The sequence below is a fragment of the Triticum urartu genome, chromosome 1A, assembly GCF_056163025.1.
Source record: "Triticum urartu cultivar PI428250 chromosome 1A, HENAU_Tu73, whole genome shotgun sequence".
Taxonomy (NCBI): Eukaryota; Viridiplantae; Streptophyta; class Magnoliopsida; order Poales; family Poaceae; genus Triticum; species Triticum urartu.
The window spans coordinates 22,212,325-22,232,510 of record NC_141873.1 but is presented as its reverse complement, the minus strand read 5'-3'; the positions used below and the strand labels follow the sequence as shown (position 1 = coordinate 22,232,510).

General features: G+C 41.5%; 3 protein-coding genes across 4 annotated transcripts; 1 reads left to right on the top strand and 2 right to left on the bottom strand.

The window, feature by feature from the left end:
- Positions 1–5,993: 5,993 nt before the first annotated feature.
- Positions 5,994–8,283, bottom strand: LOC125541921 (uncharacterized). Its single transcript, XM_087535266.1, has 6 exons — positions 7,419–8,283; positions 7,093–7,345; positions 6,897–7,004; positions 6,497–6,803; positions 6,229–6,421; positions 5,994–6,122 (listed from the first exon to the last, which is right to left on the bottom strand). Exons 2-6 carry the CDS (start codon positions 7,154–7,156, stop codon positions 5,994–5,996), a joined length of 801 nt encoding a protein of 266 aa, XP_087391392.1. The 5' UTR covers positions 7,157–7,345; positions 7,419–8,283.
- Positions 8,284–12,819: 4,536 nt separating this feature from the next.
- Positions 12,820–13,539, top strand: LOC147988610 (uncharacterized). Its single transcript, XM_087535264.1, has 2 exons — positions 12,820–13,086; positions 13,240–13,539. Exons 1-2 carry the CDS (start codon positions 12,820–12,822, stop codon positions 13,537–13,539), a joined length of 567 nt encoding a protein of 188 aa, XP_087391390.1.
- Positions 13,540–15,717: 2,178 nt separating this feature from the next.
- Positions 15,718–18,814, bottom strand: LOC125543556 (PGR5-like A protein). 2 transcript variants are annotated; one of them, XM_048706940.2, is made up of 8 exons: positions 18,097–18,814; positions 17,370–17,432; positions 17,150–17,236; positions 16,801–17,035; positions 16,607–16,680; positions 16,391–16,489; positions 16,134–16,197; positions 15,718–16,047 (listed from the first exon to the last, which is right to left on the bottom strand). In XM_048706940.2, the coding sequence occupies exons 1-8, from the start codon at positions 18,280–18,282 to the stop codon at positions 16,028–16,030; spliced, it is 828 nt and encodes a 275-aa protein (XP_048562897.1). In that variant the 5' UTR covers positions 18,283–18,814; the 3' UTR covers positions 15,718–16,027. The 2 variants fall into 2 exon arrangements, with proteins under 2 accessions (XP_048562897.1, XP_048562891.1); XM_048706934.2 differs by lacking the exon at positions 16,134–16,197 and having other exon boundaries at positions 18,097–18,808.
- Between the last annotated feature and the right edge of the window lie 1,372 nt (positions 18,815–20,186).

The window sequence follows — 20,186 nt, the reverse complement described above, 5'->3', positions numbered from 1 at the left end:
GTTCTCCTCCATCTTGCAGCTATAGAACTTATTGGAGACTTCATATCTCTCAATCCGGGCATTTGCTTGAAATATTAACTTCAACTCCTGGAACATCTCATATGCTCCATGACGTTCAAAATGTCGTTGAAGTCCCGATTCTAAGCCGTAAAGCATGGCACACTGAACTATCGAGTAGTCATCAGCTTTGCTCTGCCAGACGTTCATAACATCTGGTGTTGCTCCAGCAGCAGGCCTGGCACCCAGCGGTGCTTCCAGGACGTAATTCTTCTGTGCAGCAATGAGGATAATCCGCAAGTTACGGACCCACTCCGTGTAATTGCTACCATCATCTTTCAACTTTGCTTTCTCAAGGAACGCATTAAAATTCAACGGAACAACAGCACGGGCCATCTATCTACAATCAAACATAAATAAGCAAGATACTATCAGGTACTAAGTTCATGATAAATTTAAGTTCAATTATTCATATTACTAAAGAACTCCCACTTAGATAGAAATCCCTCTAATCCTCTAAGTAATCACGTGATCCAAATCAACTAAACCATGTCCGATCATCACGTGAGATGGAGTAGTTTCATTGGTGAACATCACTATGTTGATCATATCTACTATATGATTCACGCTCGACCTTTCGGTCTCCGTGTTTCGAGGCCATATCTGTATATGTTTGGCTTGTCAAGTATAACCTGAGTATTCCGCGTGTGCAACTGTTTTGCACCCGTTGTATTTGAACGTAGAGCCTATCACACTCGATCATCACGTGGTGTCTCAGCACGAAGAACTTTCGCAACGGTGCATACTCAGGGAGAACACTTCTTGATAATTAGTGAGAGATCATCTTAAAATGCTACCGTCAATCAAAGCAAGATAAGATGCATAAAAGATAAACATCACATGCAATCAATATAAGTGATATGATATGGCCATCATCATCTTGTGCTTGTGATCTCCATCTTCGAAGCACCGTCATGATCACCATCGTCACCGGCGCGACACTTTGATCACCATCGTAGCATCGTTGTCGTCTCGCCAATCTTATGCTTCCACGACTATCACTACCGCTTAGTGATAAAGTAAAGCATTACGATGCAATTGCATTGCATACAATAAAGCGACAACCATATGGCTCCTGTCAGTTGCCGATAACTCGGTTACAAAACATGATCATCTCATACAATAAAATTTAGCATCATGTCTTGACCATATCACATCACAACATGCCCTGCAAAAACAAGTTAGACGTCCTCTACTTTGTTGTTGCAAGTTTTACGTGGCTGCTACGGGCTTAAGCAAGAACCAGTCTTACCTACGCATCAAAACCACAATGATATTTTGTCAAGTTGGTGCTGTTTTAACCTTCGCAAGGACTGGGCGTAGCCACACTTGGTTCAACTAAAGTTGGAGAAACTGACACCCGCCAGCCACCTGTGTGCAAAGCACGTCGGTAGAACCAGTCTCGCGTAAGCGTACGCGTAATGTCAGTCCGGGCCGCTTCATCCAACAATACCGCCGAACCAAAGTATGACATGCTGGTAAGCAGTATGACTTATATCACCCACAACTCACTTGTGTTCTACTCGTGCATATAACGTCAACACATAAAACCTAGGCACGGATGCCACTGTTTGGAACGTAGTAATTTCAAAAAAATTCCTACGCACACGCAAGATCATGGTGATGTATAGCAACGGGAGGGGAGAGTGTTGTCTATGTACCCTCGTAGACCGACAGCGGAAGTGTTATGACAACGCGGTTGATGTAGTTGTACGTTTTCACGGGCCGACCGATCAAGCATCGAAACTACAGCACCTCCGAGTTCTAGCACACGTTCAGCTCGATGATGATCCCCGAACTCCGACCCAGCAAAGTGTCGGGGAAGAGTTCCGTCAGCACGACGGCGTGGTGACGATCTTGATGTTCTATTGGCGTAGGGCTTCGCCTAAGCACCACTACAATATTATCGAGGACTATGGTGGAGGGGGGCACCGCACATGGCTAAGAGAACGATCTTGAAGATCAACTTGTGTGTCTAGAGGTGCCCCCTGCCCCCGTATATAAAGGAGCAAGGGGGGTGCGGCTGGCCCTAGGAGGAGGGGCGCAGGAGGAGTCCTACTCCCACCGGGAGTAGGACTCCCCCCTTTCCCTAGTTGGATTAGGACTTGGGGGGAAGGAGGAGAGGGAAGAAAGGAAAGGGGGGCGCCGCCCCCCCCCCCCTCCTTGTCCAATTCGGACTTGGGGGGGAAGGGGCACGTGGCAGCCCCTAGGCCTCCTCTCCTCTTTCTCCACTAGGCCCATTAAGGCCCATTAGGTTACCGGGGGGTTCCGATAACCTCCCGGTACTCCGGTAAAATGCCGATTTCACCCGGAACACTTCCGATGTCCAAACATAGGCTTCCAATATATCAATCTTTATGTCTCGACCATTTCGAGACTCCTCGTCATGTCCGTGATCACATCCGGGACTCCGAACAAACTTCGGTACATCAAAATATATAAACTCATAATGAAACTATCATCGTAACGTTAAGCGTGCGGACCCTACGGGTTCGAGAACAATGTAGACATGACCGAGACATGTCTCCGGTCAATAACCACTAGCGGAACCTGGATGCTCATATTGGCTCCTACATATTCTACGAAGATCTTTATCGGTCAGACCGCATAACAACATACGTTGTTCCCTTTGTCATCGGTATGTTACTTGCCCGAGATTCGATCGTCGGTATCTCAATACCTAGTTCAATCTCGTTACCGGCAAGTCTCTTTACTCGTTTCGTAATACATCATCTCGCAACTAACTCATTAGTTGCAATGCTTGCAAGGCTTATGTGATGTGCATTACCGAGAGGGCCCAGAGATACCTCTCCGACAATCGAAGTGACAAATCCTAATCTCGAAATACGCCAACCCAACATGTACCTTTGAAGACACCTGTAGAGCTCCTTTATAATCACCCATTACGTTGTGACGTTTGGTAGCACACAAAGTGTTCCTCCGGCAAGCGGGAGTTGCATAATCTCATAGTCATAGGAACATGTATAAGTCATGAAGAAAGCAATAGCAACATACTAAACGATCGGGTGCTAAGCTAATGGAATGGGTCATGTCAATCACATCATTCTCCCAATGATGTGATCCCGTTAATCAAATGACAACACATGTCTATGGTTAGGAAACATAACCATCTTTGATTAACGAGCTAGTCAATTAGAGGCACACTAGTGACGTTTAGTTTGTCTATGTATTCACACAAGTATTATGTTTCCGGATAATACAATTCTAGCATGAATAATAAACATTTATCATGATATAAGGAAATAAATAATAACTTTATTATTGCCTCTAGGGCATATTTCCTTCATGTATATAGTAATTTTGATATTTGTAGCAACTATTTTAGGATCATTTTTTTGAAATAATTAAATTTGTTTTCTATATATACTTAGAAAATTTAATTAAGAATGATGTACTGCTTGAAGGAAAATATAATATTGAAATGGGTGGTGTTTCAGTAGTAAGATACATTCCTGGTACACATGTGGTGCTTGGTTTGCGGTGTATAGATTTATTAACAATTAAAGTATTAAAAAATTACTATGTTATTATGATGCAGGTGTGGAATATGCTTAAGTGGCAGAATCAAAATCAATTATAGTATCATAATGTGTGTAGTCCATATTTTTTTTGTACTAAAGTAAAACAATTAAATATGTTATTGCAGATGAGTAAGCTGTCAGGTGTAGTTGAAAAAGATATCTATAGAATGTGTGTACTTGTAAAAAAAAGTGTATGAGCAGCAGTATGGTGGATTAGTAGCATTCAGGAATTGTGTGTTTAATTTTGTTATATGAGTGCAATACTTGGTCATGTTTTATACAATAAAATGTTAGGGAATTTCAGGACTTATTTGAATTACTAATATGATTTGAATATAAGGTGGCGTAGCACCCAAATGATCGTATGCATTTTCTGTTCAATCCCCTTAAATTCAATAATAATTTAATAATTGAAAAAATCAAGAAAAATGTGTATATATTTTTTTAATATAATATGACTAGGTATCGTACTCATATAAATATTTTGGAAAATGAAAAAATCACGTAAACTTCAGGGTTAGGAAAACCTGGATATATTGTTGAACGAAAATTAAGGTATGAAATATGACGACATATTAGCATGAATAGTACTTGAATCTAGCCTTTTTGGGGAACATCATTTACCCCTAATACAATAAATTCCCGTAGTAATGTTTGGTTCATTTAAAAATTACGTGATTTTTTGAAAAAAAATTGAATTACTAAATTATTTGTGAATAGGGGTGGGGTAGCAACCGAGAGCTCCAATGCATTTTCTGTTAATTTACTATAAAAAATTATTAAGTATATATAAATAATTTAGGAATGTGGATGTGTGTGTGCGTAAGTCTCCTACGTATGTCAATAATAATAAAGTTGTGTCATTTTGTTACGTTCCATAAAGAGACCTACATTACTGAACATGCCATAAAATGCATAAATATATTAACTAATACATCTGTTTTATAGATTTTGGATGAAGGGACATGAAGTAAACAAAGCTTAATAATAATACAATTTTGTGGAAATGGAATGTATGTAGTTTTTACACTGTATAACATGAAAATATTTACAAAGTTGACGATATGTATAAATTAAAGATTGTAAAGCTGTGTAGTAGTAAAACTGTCGGGATATAATTATTCAAAATAAATTACATAATAGCTTACCTTATGTGAAAAGTAAATATTGAAAAAAGTTGATGTTGAATTATAATTTATTCTTTTTTGAAATTAATTATAAGAAAATGGATGAAAAGGGCATTGTGTTTTTCATCATGTACAGAAGATAAACAACTATTGCATCGTAAGGATGAAGAAATCACATTCGGTACATTGGTTTGGACGTCAAATTGCAATGAACGATAAATATAGTTGAAATGGTAAACATCCATTCTAGTAAGGTTGGTAATGTAAAAAATAGAAGTTTCTAAAAGGATTGTTCACACACTAATAAACAAAGTAAGTAAATATAAAAATGTATCAAATGTGCGGAATAAGAGTGACTTATGAATTGAAGAGGGACATTAAGTACGTCGAATTCAGAACATTAATGTTTCAATATAACTTGGCAAACAGAGTAAGTAAATATTACATTCCAAAGACATGACTTATTGAATGCAATATAAAATAAATAGTATATGATGAGAACACATGGAACAATCCATATGACAAATGTTCTAGCTGACTATGGCGTGAAGCTCGACAGGCGGTTCTCCGGCGTTGTGAATGAGTTTGGCAACGTCTGCAACCAAATTAATTTTCTGGATCCTCACATTTACCTGAAAGTAAAAACAAGTAGATTTAATGCTGGATATTGCTGCTAAAGATAATAATTAAAATCCGGTGGAATTAAATAGTATTTTGGAAAAATAGTTAAAAATGCTTTATAGGAATCTAACAATCATATTATAAAAAAGAAGACTGAATTATATATTCTATTACCTTGTTAAGCACTTCAGACACACCAACGCCGTTGAAAGAACAGGGCATTTGAATCATAGCCAAGCCAGATTCATCCCTGTGATGCAAAGTAGAAAAATTAAAAAGATCATGTTTGTTTGATTCGGGGTTGAAGTAGTAGGAAAACATGGCATGGTTTAGAAATACTCACTTGGTGAAAACTTCGGAGGCAAGTATATCATATACTTTCTTCCAATTCAAACAGTCGACGTGCCAGGTATTAAAAAATTTGAATAGACAGGAGTAAAGGCCAACATGAAGTTTGCCGGCGATGCAATCGTGTGTGGTCTTTAGAGAGCTATATTGGGTTGAGTCGGCACAAGGGTTTAGTATGTGTATAAGTTTGCGTTCCATGTCCCATGCGTAAGCACACCAGCCAGTCTGAAGCGTTGCCGGCATGATGAACTGTGTAGGTGGGCAACCTAATGTTAAATTTATATTTAAATATAATATGTTATAAATTGAAATGGTAAATGTTGATTACCATTTTACAATTCAATAGATGAGTTGACGCTCGTTGGCTAAGGAATTGGTTTTGTATGGAGCGTACTTCCCATGGATTCTCGCCAGCAAGAATACATGTCTGCATAGAAGGTAATTAAATAAATACGTAAAGTGTATAGGGAACCGTAGTGTCGGTAATAAAATAACAATAAGTTAACAGGAAATTAATGGTTAATTGAACTGACCGGTAAATCTGGTTCAAAGAAAATACGCCAAAAGCCGTCTGAGGGATATAGGAAAATGTTGTCATTAATAAGAATAGTCCGGACAATTAAAGAGCATACTTCATGGTCTAGTGGTGTATCACCAACTAACTGGTCTCTAATGGAAGATCCATTGATTGAAATGAATCTTGGATAATCATGTCTGACCCAAGGCCTACAAATTTAATGGTGTTAGAGTTGTGTATTATGTAGTGCAAAAAGTTTAAACAGTATGTAATGAGTGGCATACCTCCTAGCAACATCTTCAGATAGTTTGTTCATGAATTGTTCAACAGAAGCAAGGCTGTCAATACTCAGTTTAGGCTGATAAGCACGTGCAGTCCAATGGTCAGTAGCGTACTTTAGATGGCGAGACGCTGATTTAGTAGGCAGCTGATCAGATAATTGGGCAAAAGTAACGGCTCCATCAGGTATGTTTTGGTCATCATTGAACATCAAAACACCACAAGCGATTGTGTCGGCCCATGTCTTAGCTAGCTGTAGTGTTGAAGGCTTATTTGAAGTGGTGGCAAATGACGGAGGTGTCGCAGAATTTGCTGGTGATATACATGCGAAATGAATAGGTTAGTGAATTGAAGGTAAGAAAGAATGAAATTAATCGAACTCTTGCCGAGGATAAAACACCAAACCTTGAAGAGAGTTAATCCTAGGTCGTTTCTTGGAGTGTGTGGTTGGGACACTATCTTGTGTAGTGCGGTTGAAAAAAGGAACCTTGCTTGTGGACGAGGAAGTCTCACCTGAACAATGAATGAATTACACGTTAGGAATGGAACGTGTAGAAGAAAGGAGTTATTTGTACGACATAACAATGAATGTAATAATAACCTTCATAATCTGACATGTCCAATTTACGACCACTTAAAGCTAAATTTTGATGAGTTGTGCTCATAGGAGGCGAACTCTACATTATACATGGAAGAGACCGAATGCTACAACAAATACAACTTGAAGATAGAAGGGACATTAGTTTGTCAAGAAATGTTGTGTTCTCGCGTAGAATGGAACTCCGCAATGATGTGGCTTCTCTAGTTACAATGGCATTGTTGCGTCTTAGAAGTATACCAATATCAGATGACACCTATAGTAAGAATAAAGTTTAATAAGTGGTTCAATAATAGAATGATCGTTAATATTAGACATATTGCACTAACCATATGAGGATAATTGGACTTCATGTAGTTAGCAAAGTCGTGGACGGTGGTATGTGGAACGGCTGGTGTGGTTGGAGTTCGTGGTGTCTTCAAAGATAATGATGTAGATGTAGGTATGGTAGGACGTAAAGTAGGAGTAGGTGATTGATTACGTTGCAGCATTGTCCGAGAAAGATTTTCAGCGGCTAAGTCAAATGTACTCCTTGTGTAACAATTATCGTGGGGTGATCGTATCTGCAGACAGTCAGATAAACAATTATCGTGGGTTAGCGCCCGAGAAGTACTATGAATTTTTCGGAAATAAAACCATCTTTTTGTGGGAAATCTATAATATTGAATACAATAAAGGTCAAAAGCTATTTAAATGTTGTATATTAGTGCAATAAGTCGTCATGTTTGGTTAGGTAAATATTTCTGAGTATTACTGACAGATTTCAAATTAGTAATTTGTTTGGACTAAGACGGTGACGTCGGACGCGATAGCTGTTTAGCATTAGTAACATAATTGAAATTTAAAACTTGTGAAGGGTTTGTCAGTTTGTCATGACGTTATTGTAAAATGTAAAAAAAATGGTAATGTGTGATTATTGATAAAGGTTAGGTTAGGAAGTGATAAATGTTAGGAATGCAAATATTGATGTACATGAAAGTGCTTCAAAAAACAGGTTGTAGAAAATGTGAGGAAATGTTGATTATTGGGTTAGTCAATGTGTAATGTATGCATGCTTTAAAAATAATATTTAAGTAATGTGAGGAAAGAAGGAATTGTTTTAATAAAGTATAAACGGTGCACTTAGATAATTAAGTATAGATTATGAAAATTAATACGGTTATTGTTGCATCTAAAAAAAGTTTTATTTGTTTCTTTGGGAAAATTATTTATTATAATTGAATCTAAAAAAATAAACATGGAAAAATAATTATGTTATTTGTGTATCGAAAATGACTTAGGTTGTTTTGCAATGGAAAATAATAATCATTGGAAAATGATCGTGTTAATGTGCCTAAAAAATGTACAGGTTTTATATTCGATTGAAAGGATAATATATTAAATATTGAAGGAAAAGAAACATTTTATTTTGCATTGAAAAGGGATCAAATTGTATTTTGAGGGAAAAATATGTAAATGAAAATGTGATGAAGTATAATAATTTTACCGGTGGAATAAAAAAACATGAGCACTATTGGCAGTTGATGCCCATTAGTAATTCATGTTGAAAAGCATAGAAATCATATGTAGGGAACATTAATAAATGATATGAAGTAATGATTTACTCCCTCCATTCCGAATTACTTGTCTTGGATTTGTCTAGATACGGAGGTATCTAGCACTAAAATGAGTCTACATCCATATCTAGACAAATCCAAGACAACTAATTCGGAACGGAGGGAGTACATGAAAGTGGAGATGAAAAAAGGGATGTATAAAATGAATGTGATAAAATGTTGATTATTGACTAATTCAATGTGAAATGTGTGAATGGTTTTAAAATATGGTTGAAGAAACTCTTATTGTTCAATTGATAAGTACATTAGTTTTTTTGCATGTGAAAAGTTTTTATGTTAGTGTGCAATGAAAAAAAACATTAATGGGCAAAGTTTTTTGTCATTTGTGGTTAGAAAAATACTTTTTTTATTTTGCATTGGAAAAGGACAACATGTGAAAGAAAGCATGTTATTTTTTGATGAGAAATGTACAGGTTAATTATTGGATTAAAAGTGCAATATACTAAAATTCATTGGAAAAGACGTATGTTATTTGGCATTGGAAAATGATTACATTGTGTAAAAATTGGAAAATGTGTACAAATATATGTATATAAGTAAGATAATTAGAACGCGTGAATAAAAAAACATGAGCATGATTGGCGGTTGATGGCCATGTTGCATTATAAATTGAATTGAACGATGCCCCAGTTCTGAAAGGGAATAAAATATAGTAGAATATATTAAGTGAATTTGCATGAATAACAATTTGTATATAGTAATAATAAACCGGAGGTTTGGTGGATATATATAATTCAATGGCATTGTTGTGAGATTGAAAAAAAGGACGCGAATTGTTGTACCAGAGCACAAGAGTAGTCCCACGTCAATTTGTCGGTACTTGTGGTAGCCAATATCATGCGTCGTAATTTGTTATCGTCGAAGGAGGCAACTCTTGGATAAGTATCGTGAGGGATGTTGTTAATTCCGAGGTTTAGGTTGTCAAGAACAAATACCTGGATAGTGTGAAGTATAATTATAATTGTAGCGCATGGAATCGGTTAAAAACAACAAGTAATAATAACATATGTAGATCTACGGGTCGTAGCTGGAGGAATACGTGACATCCTTGAAGATGGGTCTTTAACTTGTTATTGCGCATGTCTGATTGAACTTGTTGTGATGCAGAAATCAAACCGGATAGAATGTAGTTGCACCAATCAAAGTCAGCTATCCTATCAGTGTTTGCTATTGCTCCCCAATAGTCAATTATTGATGTGTCGTGCTTGTTAGAAGGAGCAAGAAGGTGGCCGATAACGAAAATAACGAATGCCATCTTGAAACAATCTTTCTCTAAATTACTAGAACAATGCTCAGACAAAGGACGAGTGAGGTTGGATTCAGCAGCTTTTAGAACTTGATTTCCCTTCTCTAGCATTCCAAGAACAAAACGTAGGAACTGTATAGTCGTTTCTGAGCATTGGTCATCCGGCCCAAGAATATTTTTGGGCCCACATGGCACACCAAATACTTTGTGAACATCTCCAGGCTAGAAACGAAGCCTTTTAGTGGCATTTAGGTGTACAGACATGGAAGGCCCATCAAGACGACTCATGCACCACTTGCTAAAACGTAGATTAAGTCGGGCGAGTGCTGGGAGTTTAAGAATCCCTCCCCAACCAATTTCATTAACAAGAAATCTTTTGTACTCGTCGAAAGACGAAACAATAGAAACAACCTTTGTTATGGACGTGCGTGAAGTTGGTGCTAAACCTCCCGGATGAGAATCTGAGCTGTCATCGAGTTGGTCAGCTGCATCTAGCACCTCTTCGATCAAGCGTGATGAACTAGGGCGTGAATATGACATCCTGGAACATGGAAAAATTGATAAAGTAGTTAGTTTTCTCCTTTTAGGGATGAAATAAGATGCAACCGATGGGAAAGCATGTACGCTTGTTTGAGACATACCTTGGTTAAATGATGAAGATATGAAATCTTTAGATAAAAGCAGGTCTTGCTATGCGTGGTGAAGCCTATGGCGTGGGTGGACGGATTGGGTGTCTGGTTGGGATGGAATACATTTGTGCAGATATGTGTAGGGGGGTTTATAATTGGAGGAAGCAAGCGTGTTGGGACAGCTGGTGGACGATATTGATGGTTGCATAGGAGCATTTATGCCTGTTGAAGCAGCCTTTTGGGTAAGGAATGTTGACTTTGGGGGGAGAGGCTATTTATTGAGATATGGTACAATGTGGTGTGGGATGGACGTAAATAATGAACAATAATGACAGAGGTAATGGAGAAGGTGGATAATTAAAAATTCATACATCATACATCTGATTACGAATGCGTGAAAGGGGTACTAGTTCTGATACATGATTACAACATCTAATCATAAGGTGGATTAAAATAAAAAATAGAATTTTCAAGTGGATGGCAACTGGTTACAGACAATACAGATAAACAAATTTATTCAATAAAGAGCGGCTTGAACTTGATGGACATGCATTAGTCGGGAGAGCTCCCGGCGGCTTCATGCGACCTTGCAGCATACAAAGAGCAGAGCAAGCAGATTGACCAGAAGGAGAACGATGATGATGCAGTGGAATTTCCTGTCTTCGCGGGAAGGGGCGGTGAATAGCCTCGGCCACTTGGCTCGTATGATGTTGATGTAGTTCTCTTCCCATTTCCAAAAGTTGCATTTGTGAGTTTGGCAAAATCGGAAGAAAAAAGGAAGATGGTTACAGGATAGAACAGGATAGTACAGAGATAGTGGAAAAAGAATTAGGACATACCCACTCGTGCTCGCACTTGTAAAAGTGCTTGCCTGGATTGTTTGACGTGCGAGAGACCCACCACTGAACCATACCATTGTTGCAGAAAGGGCAGATGATGAGTGGAAGTGGTGGCTGCTCCTCAAGAGAAACAAGGGGGGAGCTGGAGCTTGACATGGGATGGGTTGAGCTAGACATGGCAATGAGAACCATGTACAAGGGAGGAAGCTGTTCTGAATGGGTGGTATGAAATGTTCTTGACGGTATGATATGGAGTAGTGAGGAAGCTGCTAGCTGCAAGCATTTTATATCTGACGAGAGGAGGAAGATGACCGTTGTAGCTTTGGATTGAGCCGATGACCGTTGTAGCTTTGGATTGAGCCATTGCAGGAGATTGTGAAGCGTGAGCATTAAATCCAGATGGGTGGTTGGGAGTTGGCGGGCGAGTGGGGAGAAGGACAGGATGATGTGAAATTGCCTGGACGAAGGAGAAAGCGTGTTGCACTGTTCAGTTTATATACCGTACTGTAGAAATGAATACTACACGTTAAATGTTGTGAATACGGCGGAGCTAATATAGTGAGTGCGAATCCCAATGCTGGTGGATGGGATGGATTACAGTGGGGCGAGTCGTCGAGAGCTCCTAGGCATTTTCGTCGTTCACATGGCCTTTTGCGGACCCATTCGTTGAGTTTTGCAAACAAAACTTCTTTACAAGTACCGGCGACTTCATCCTAAGGGCATCTTCAAGATGGACCTGCAACCGTCTGCACTGCGCTGTTTGGACTGCGGGAGTCATTCAACGCGGGCTTGTATCGACCCGCGGGACGTTCCGGACTCAATTTCTCCGTCAAAACAAAGACAAAAATGGAGAAGGTTTGTGGGAATCCGGATGTGGAACATAGAAATCCGACACCCCGGGCTCACCCAAAACCCTTTCCAGACCTCACGAGTCCATCCTCCTTATTTTCTCTCTTCCTTCACCGCCGCTCCACCATCTCGGCCACCACGCCACACCCCTACCGAAACTCTGTGTGTCCGTCACCTCCGGCGCTCCAGCAGGCCTCCACCCTTCTTCTCCTCCGTCTCCAATCAACCCCTGTCGTCCGACCACCCCGCCAGGTACCATTCGCTACTGCTATTCTCATCATGCCAGGCAACTGTTCGATGAATCGCTGGAGCTAAAAACAGTTGTCCCTTGTTCTTTCTAGCAATGGATTTCGATTTGGAGTACATATATGAACATCATATTGAGCCGTCCAACGGCTCGTTGGACGAGTACTCCGATGAGACGGCGATGATGCACACGGTCCTTAAAGACACGGAGCGTGCGGAAGAGCATGTTCTCAATTTCAAGGGCTCGATCAAGGGTCATCGATTTCCCAACCGCAACAGCTAGCATGCGGGGGCATTTGACACCGATGACCGACTACTTTGCCCCCAATGAACCCTTCGCTGACCATTTTCGCCGGCATTTTTGGATGGGCAATACTATCTTCGATCATTTGTACCATGTCGTCCGGTCCTACGATGACTACTTCATTCTGAAGAAGGACGCCATGAGAACGATCGGCTTCTCTGGTTACCAGAAGTACATGGCCGCTCTTCGGATGGTTGCATATGGAACGACCGCTGATTCGTGGGATGAGTACCTACAGATGTCTGAGAGCACATGCGGAGATGCCATGGTCAGGTTTGCAACTGTCGTGGTCAAGTTGTTCGGACCTTAGTACTTGAGAGAACCAACTGTGGCAGACACCGAGAGGCTCCTGGCAATCTCAGAAGCAAGAGGGTTGCCAGGCTTGCTTAGATCTCTTGACTACATGCATTGGAAATGGAAGAACTTCCCGAAGGCTTTACAAGGGCAATATCAGGGTCATGTTAAGAAGTCCACCATCATTCTTGAAGCAGTTGCATCACACGATTTTTGGATTTGGCACATTTTCTTTGGCATGCCCGGGTTTCATAATGACATCAATGTGCTGCAACGATCCTCGTTGTTTGTGAGGCTGACTGAAGGAAAAGCTTCTCCTTGCCACTATACTGTCAATGGACATGAGTACAACATGAGCTACTATCTGGTTGATGGTATCCAGTGGCGGAGCTACACACGCTTCATTGAGCGGGCCATAACCAGCTAGCTTAGGAAATATGTCTGAAATTTTGCTCCGAGAGCCTCAATTCAGCACCACTCGACACTGTAATCTTATCTGACTGGGCGGGCCATGGCATGGTTTTGCCCAGCCGTAGCTCCGCCAGTGATGGTATCTATCCTCCTTGGGCTACCTTTGTCAGCACCATCTCAAACCCAGTTGGCCAGAAAAAAGGCTCACTTTACTCAAAGACAAGAAGCAGGTAGAAAGGATGTCGAGAGAGCATTTGGAGTTCTGCAGGCCCGTTTTGCAGTTGTTCATGGACCTGCTAAACAATGGGATCCAGAAACCTTATGAGGGTGATGACATGTTGCGTGATCATGCACAACATGACTATCGAGGATGAGAGTGACGATGCTGCCGCAGCTCTGAAATTTGAGAACATGGTGATCCTATCCAACTTCCAGACCAGAATCTGGCCACATTTGAGGAATTTATTCAAATGCATCAACAAATTCGGCATCGACCAACTCACAAGCAGCTGAAGAAAGATCTGATTGAGCATCAGTGGACGGTGAAAAGGGGACAACATGTTAGAATGTAATATTTAAACATTTTTAAATTTAAAATAGTGTTGCGTGCGGCTATTTGATCGTGCGAACTTGGAAAAAATGAGGAAGGCCAAATATATCCGACTACGGTTGGATGGCATCCTTCCGCATTCGTGTTCACCGATCGGTCCTCATGTCCGCAAATGAATGCGGGAGGATTTTTACGCGTTGAGTTGGAGATGCCTAATGAGATAACGCCAAATAGCGGCAAGACTAGGCCGGAACCTCCTACAGCTCAAATGCTTAAAAAAACTCAAACGTACAATGTAGCACGCCATCAAAATTTGTTATTTTGACATAGTACAAAAACAATAAAGCCCGTCGAGGCCATCGGACAACATCTTTGGCCATCCGCCACGAGTGATTTGGTTACATTTGCCACAAGCACGGACCGTCCCTCTTGTGATCCGTGTCTAGTACACATATCATTTTATACAATAGGTCTGATTTGCGCATATTTCACTCAAACACATAACCCTCTTCAATTACATGGTCAATAATAGTTTAACACGTAAACATACTTTGACAAACCCAATAAGCTCCACCTTGGAGAATATGTTTTTGTCATCTTGAAGCCATTATGCACATCTCTAGGTGCATTGGACTTGAGCCATTAATTATGAGCAACGGATATTTCTTTGATTTCACATTACTCACTACTGCAAAATGATCTTTCCAGACCGGCAATCAATGACAAACGAGCAATCATTGATAAGCTCTCTTGATAAGTGAGTGGAATTAGTGAGCACAAAATAGCTGGGAATATCCCGAAAACTGTTGATAATGTGACGGTGGTGTGTTTCGTGACTAATAACATAATAATAAAGTTAATTAAATTTAAAAGTGGACCAGTTCTTAATTGTGACAAACTGTTGGTGATTCTTACAAAGACTAGATTGTTCTCGGGGACGGAGTGTAACAAACGGAGACGGAGGGGTAGCTAGTACTCCCTCCGTTCCGAATTACTTGTCTTAGGTTTGTCTAGATACGGAGGTATCTAGCACTAAAATGAGTCTAGAAACATCCGTATCTAGACAAATCCAAGACAAGTAATTCGGAACAGAGAGAGTAGTTGTCAAGTTAAATAATTGTGCTTTTTGCTGTTCGATCGTTGTCAGTATATAGAGCCTAAGCTAACATACTACTCCCTTCGTTCCTAAATGTAAGTCCTTTTAGACATTTCAAATCGAATATAACATAAGGATGTATGTAGACATATTTTAAAGTGTAGATTCACTCATTTTGCTTCGTATGTAGTCATTTGGTGGAATTTCTAGAAAGACTTATATTTGTTATTTCGTATGTTTTCACGATTATATGTCCCCAACAGGCAGTCCGTCTATTTATCAGAAGTATAATTAAAACAAATGCTAACCATATCTTTAAGTTCTAGGTCCTATTAATTCCTTGTACTATAAATCCAAGACTTAGGGGAGCCGTTTTTTGTCATTCCGGTCTCTCCTAATAAATTCATAATAACATAATGCTTTCCTTTAGGCCCATAAATGACGAAACAATATGCACTTGACAACATTCCCAGCGATTGCATAGCATAATTAAGCATCTTTCAAGCACTTACATCAATTAGGCAAATCAAATTTTAGTTGAGCAAATATTTGACAAGCAAACCACTATAATATTCGCCAATAATTTTATCATCTGTTCATGTGCAGAGTTTGGATATCTCGGGAAAGAATGGACTGCTTTACAAAATGCTTGGTTTGATCAATGGACAATGGAAATATGCACTACAGAGCAACAAGACTACTATCTTCAAAAAGTAGTTTCCGGCTTTCAGCCAATAAGAACGCACTAGATGTGGATCTCTTCAACAGCTATCACTGGATTTCTAGTCTTTGATCCATCTCCTTTTCCTAAGATGTCCTTGCTTCACCATATAAACCCGGCCATAAACCCAACTTCTTCTAGGTCCAGAAAGAGATCTCTGCAGAGCAATGTCAAAAAGTGAAGCCATGGTAGGTGTTGTTTTACACTGTCACGATATCTACATGTAGAACTGCAAATTCTCACCAAGACTTCCAAATCTGAATTTTGTCTCAGTTATAAATTTGAAATTTTCATTCAAGTATGTGTCCTGCAACAGTGTGTTGATCTTGTGTGTCAAATGTGGTATAGGGGCCTGAACGTGCTTATCTATCATCTTATCAGTGAAGGGATTGCAGAGTATGTCACTGTGCAAGAACTTGATGTAGATTTAGCAAGATCATAATCTGACAAAAAACACAACAGCTGTAAAGGCTGTAAAAAACTACAGGTATTCCACATACCTCGACTTTAGTACGGTACTCCAATGGACACTCGCAGACATGGCATTCTGCCTTGTGGGGTGCTTTAATGGATTTATCCGTCTTCACAAATGCAAACACCTAGCAAGAACATGCTTTGCTTACTCAGATGACCAAAATGTTGTACTCAAAGAAATATGGATCAATTTTCAACACTAAAAGGAGCCATGATGGGCAACTACTAGAAGCAAAACTAACCTGCTCACCGCAATTGGGGCAAGAGCCTTTTAGTGCAACCACATTGTTTGTCAACAGGCCTTGCAATGCACCAACTTAAAAAACAAAAAGATGATTTAAGATGCGTGGAGAACACAATTTCGCAAACTGAACACGAAAATCATGATACTACTGATATAACATAGAAACAATATCTACTGAAGAACTTTCCTTACCTGACGCGGATGCAACCGGATAGCCAATCAGATAGCCTAGTCCGATCAAAACCATGTGGTTCACCCTTGTTATCCCGTCAAGCGACTTAGCAGCAGAGAAGAGAGACCTTGCTCCGAATGCGTCCCCGAACGCCAGGCTCAGAGTGTAGAAGCTTGGAACCAGGAACGCCGAGGTACCAAGCAGGAGCAGCAGTGTCCAGATGCTCGACAGTGCCATAAACATCGAGTGGTCCTCCTGCCCTATACCCAAATGTCAACCAAAACACTGAATTGTGAGTCTGTAAGTAAATGGAACACTGGGTAGATTTGGCTAGAAGAAACAGGGGTGAATTTTCACAGAAAGGTTTACCTCGGCGTCCGCGTACGCCGACTGTCGCTTGAGGCTGCAGCGGGGGTATTTTATGACCGACGGGGAGCCGTAGACCCGGAGCTTCAACTAGCAAGGTCAAGGACACATGTACTGTTAGGATGCGGATGCAAATACGCGACAGCGAATGGGGTTTGGATCAGGTGGTGTGTGCTAATGTGGATATACGTAAGTTAGCTGATTGTAGGCCTGTTTTGTTCACCTCAACTTTGTCGAACATGTCGTCGACAATCAGAGGCTGGCCACTGTAGTAGGAATCCCTGGCCTGCCATGAAAGATGGTACTAGATTATATACAAGTAGACATGGTGATGAGCTTGGCTCGCCTAATAATGTACAGCAGGCAACATGAATTGTACAACATCAAAAGGTACAGTATGAAACACAAAAAGATTGCAACTTTCAGTTAGTTATACTGGTATTAAGGTTAATCTTTAAAAAGAAAAGAAAACTGCAACTTTTAGTTAATTTCAGGTTCATGATGAACTGTAGCTGAAGCTGCTAACAAGCCGGTGTGTAATCTGATGGAATGGGACATGGGCAATAGCGAACTCGATCGAACCTGCAGGCGGCAGTATAAAAAAGACCGTGCAGCAGGCAACATTGTTTACAGGTTACAGCATCAAAAGGTGCAGTATGGAATAGTACAAAGAGATTGCAGGCTTTCAGTTAATTTCAGGTTCATGTTGAACTGTGGCTGAGGCTACTAATAACAAGCCGGTGTGTAATCTGATGGGATGGCGAACTCGATCGAACCTGCAGGCGGTAGTATCAAAAAGATTGCGCGGCAGACAACATTGCTTACAGCACCAAAGGGCACAGTATGAGATACAGAAAGATTGCAGACTTTGAGTTAATTTCTTCAGGTTCATGATTAACTGTGTGCAATCTGATGGCATGGAAGGTGAGCAAGAGTGGGACTGGAATTACCTGGCGGTAGAGCGCCTCGAGCATCTCCTGGCTGGCGGTCTCGATGGGCCCGACGTAGAGGCACGACGGCCCCTCCCCCGCCCCCGCCGCCGCCGCCGCACAGATGCGCAGCCCCACCCGGGGCGCCCGCGGCCGGCCGAGGCGCCCGTTCCCGGGGGCCACCGGGGCCGCGGCGGCGGCGGCCATGGACGGTGCACACTGTCTGCGCGTATCCAGCCGGCGCGTGCTCTCCCCCTCGTCCTCCTCCCGTACGGACCTCTGCTGGTGGTGGTGGTGGTAGATAGCGCGAGGTGGGGAGGGAGGCTGGGCGTGCAAGGAAAAGAATCCGGCGAGGGGGGAGCGGGGGATTCGTGGAGGCCTCACGCACGGCGGGAAGCGGACAAAAATGGGAAGAGATTTCCGGTGGTGGTTGCTTGGGGGCAAGAAACGCCGGAGGAGGAAGAGTGTGTGGCTGCGGTGACCGGAGACTGGTGGATGCTAGCTGCTCATTTGCCGGTCAGCCATCTCATCTCATCTCATCTCATTCTCTGTCCGTATCTGGATGGGCTTTGGCACAAAATATCAGCATTTTTTCCCCAAAGAGAGCAAGATCAGATCCAAGTAACCCAAATAAAAAAGCAACCAACAGAGAGCATTGACAAACTCTTGAAAAATCAACCCCAACAAATGGAGTCTTGCAATTTCCTGGTCGCGACCTGATCTTCTTCCATGCACCTGGTAAATAATCCGCATAGAAATCAAACTTGTATTCTTTTTTTTCTTCGGGTGAAATCAAACTTGTACAGCTTGGCTAACCGCGAAGGTCATGAATAGCCGCCCGAGTCACCCGCCACAATCAGGGCAAGGAGCCTTTTGACCGCACACGTGGAGGGGGGCACGACCCTTGCAACTGGGCTATGATATTGTGGCTTCATTACCGTACCACGAAAGAGAATATCATGATGAAGATGTGACCAAATAGAAACCAACATCATAAGACACCAAAGCTAAGCAGAGATTGAGCCGGGTGACAACACGCCACTAGCTCCACCGGCGAGACTCCGCCATAAATGACACATAAACCTAATACAAAAGACCATTCCCTCATCTCGGAGCGGCTAGAGTGTCGCCGCAAATGAGGGGAACCCGTGTATATGAAGTTTTACGGAATCGATTCTATGGAATAAGAAATGGTTAAGTCCAAAACAACTACGAAGAATTTACATAACCCTTTTGGCTATAAAACAAAGTATCTACCCACTTAAATTTAGAAAGCAAGAGAAATAACCCCTAAAATGGTTTTTTTGGGGTGGGGGGGTGGTTTTGCCACTATGGCTCATGGCATGGTCGATACCTCAGCAAATAAAAGAAGGATAACCACTCAGTAGCCATTACTTCCATGGTCCCGTTCTCCTGTCCCTCGAGTCCCGTTGAGACTCACCTTGGCGAAGCCATTCCTCTTTTCCCTTCTCATCCACCAGTGAGGCAAACCGAAGTGGGGATGGTGCTACAGATGGCAACCGTAGGTTTAGTTTAGGATGCATTTGATCAGTTTTTGGCTTTATGTTGGTTTTGAACTTACTTTTGGTGCCTTCAAGCAGTGCCTAGATATGTCTCCTTTGTCTCCAAGCTGTTTTGATGGCAGAGGAAGGCTTTCCGATATGGACATGGCTAAAGCTCAACAAATAAGCTCGACAAAGAAACGCCGGAGGAGGAAGAGTGTGTGGCTGAAACGACCAGTGGATGCTAGCTGCTGATTTCCGGTCAGCCGCAGAGAGGAGAGATCCAAGAGCAGAGATTTCATTTGCTTCCCTGTCTGTACCCATGCGTTGGGCTAGGCCTAACAAAGCCTGAAGTAGAAACCCCAGGCCTGGGCCCAACTTGGCCTGGTCATCGGGCCTAGATTCCAGACCCAGCCTCAGCCCATCAGAGGAAAAGTCCGCCGGGTCGGGCTTTTGACGGCTAGGCCGGGCCGGGTATCCCATGGCCAGGTTTATCTGTGATCCTATCCAGTGCAGGGAAATTCCGCCCAAAATTCCCACATGTTTGCATGTTTTTCACCTACTTTTAGGGAGCTGCTACGCGTCGGCCGGTGGCTCTTTTAAAAAGAT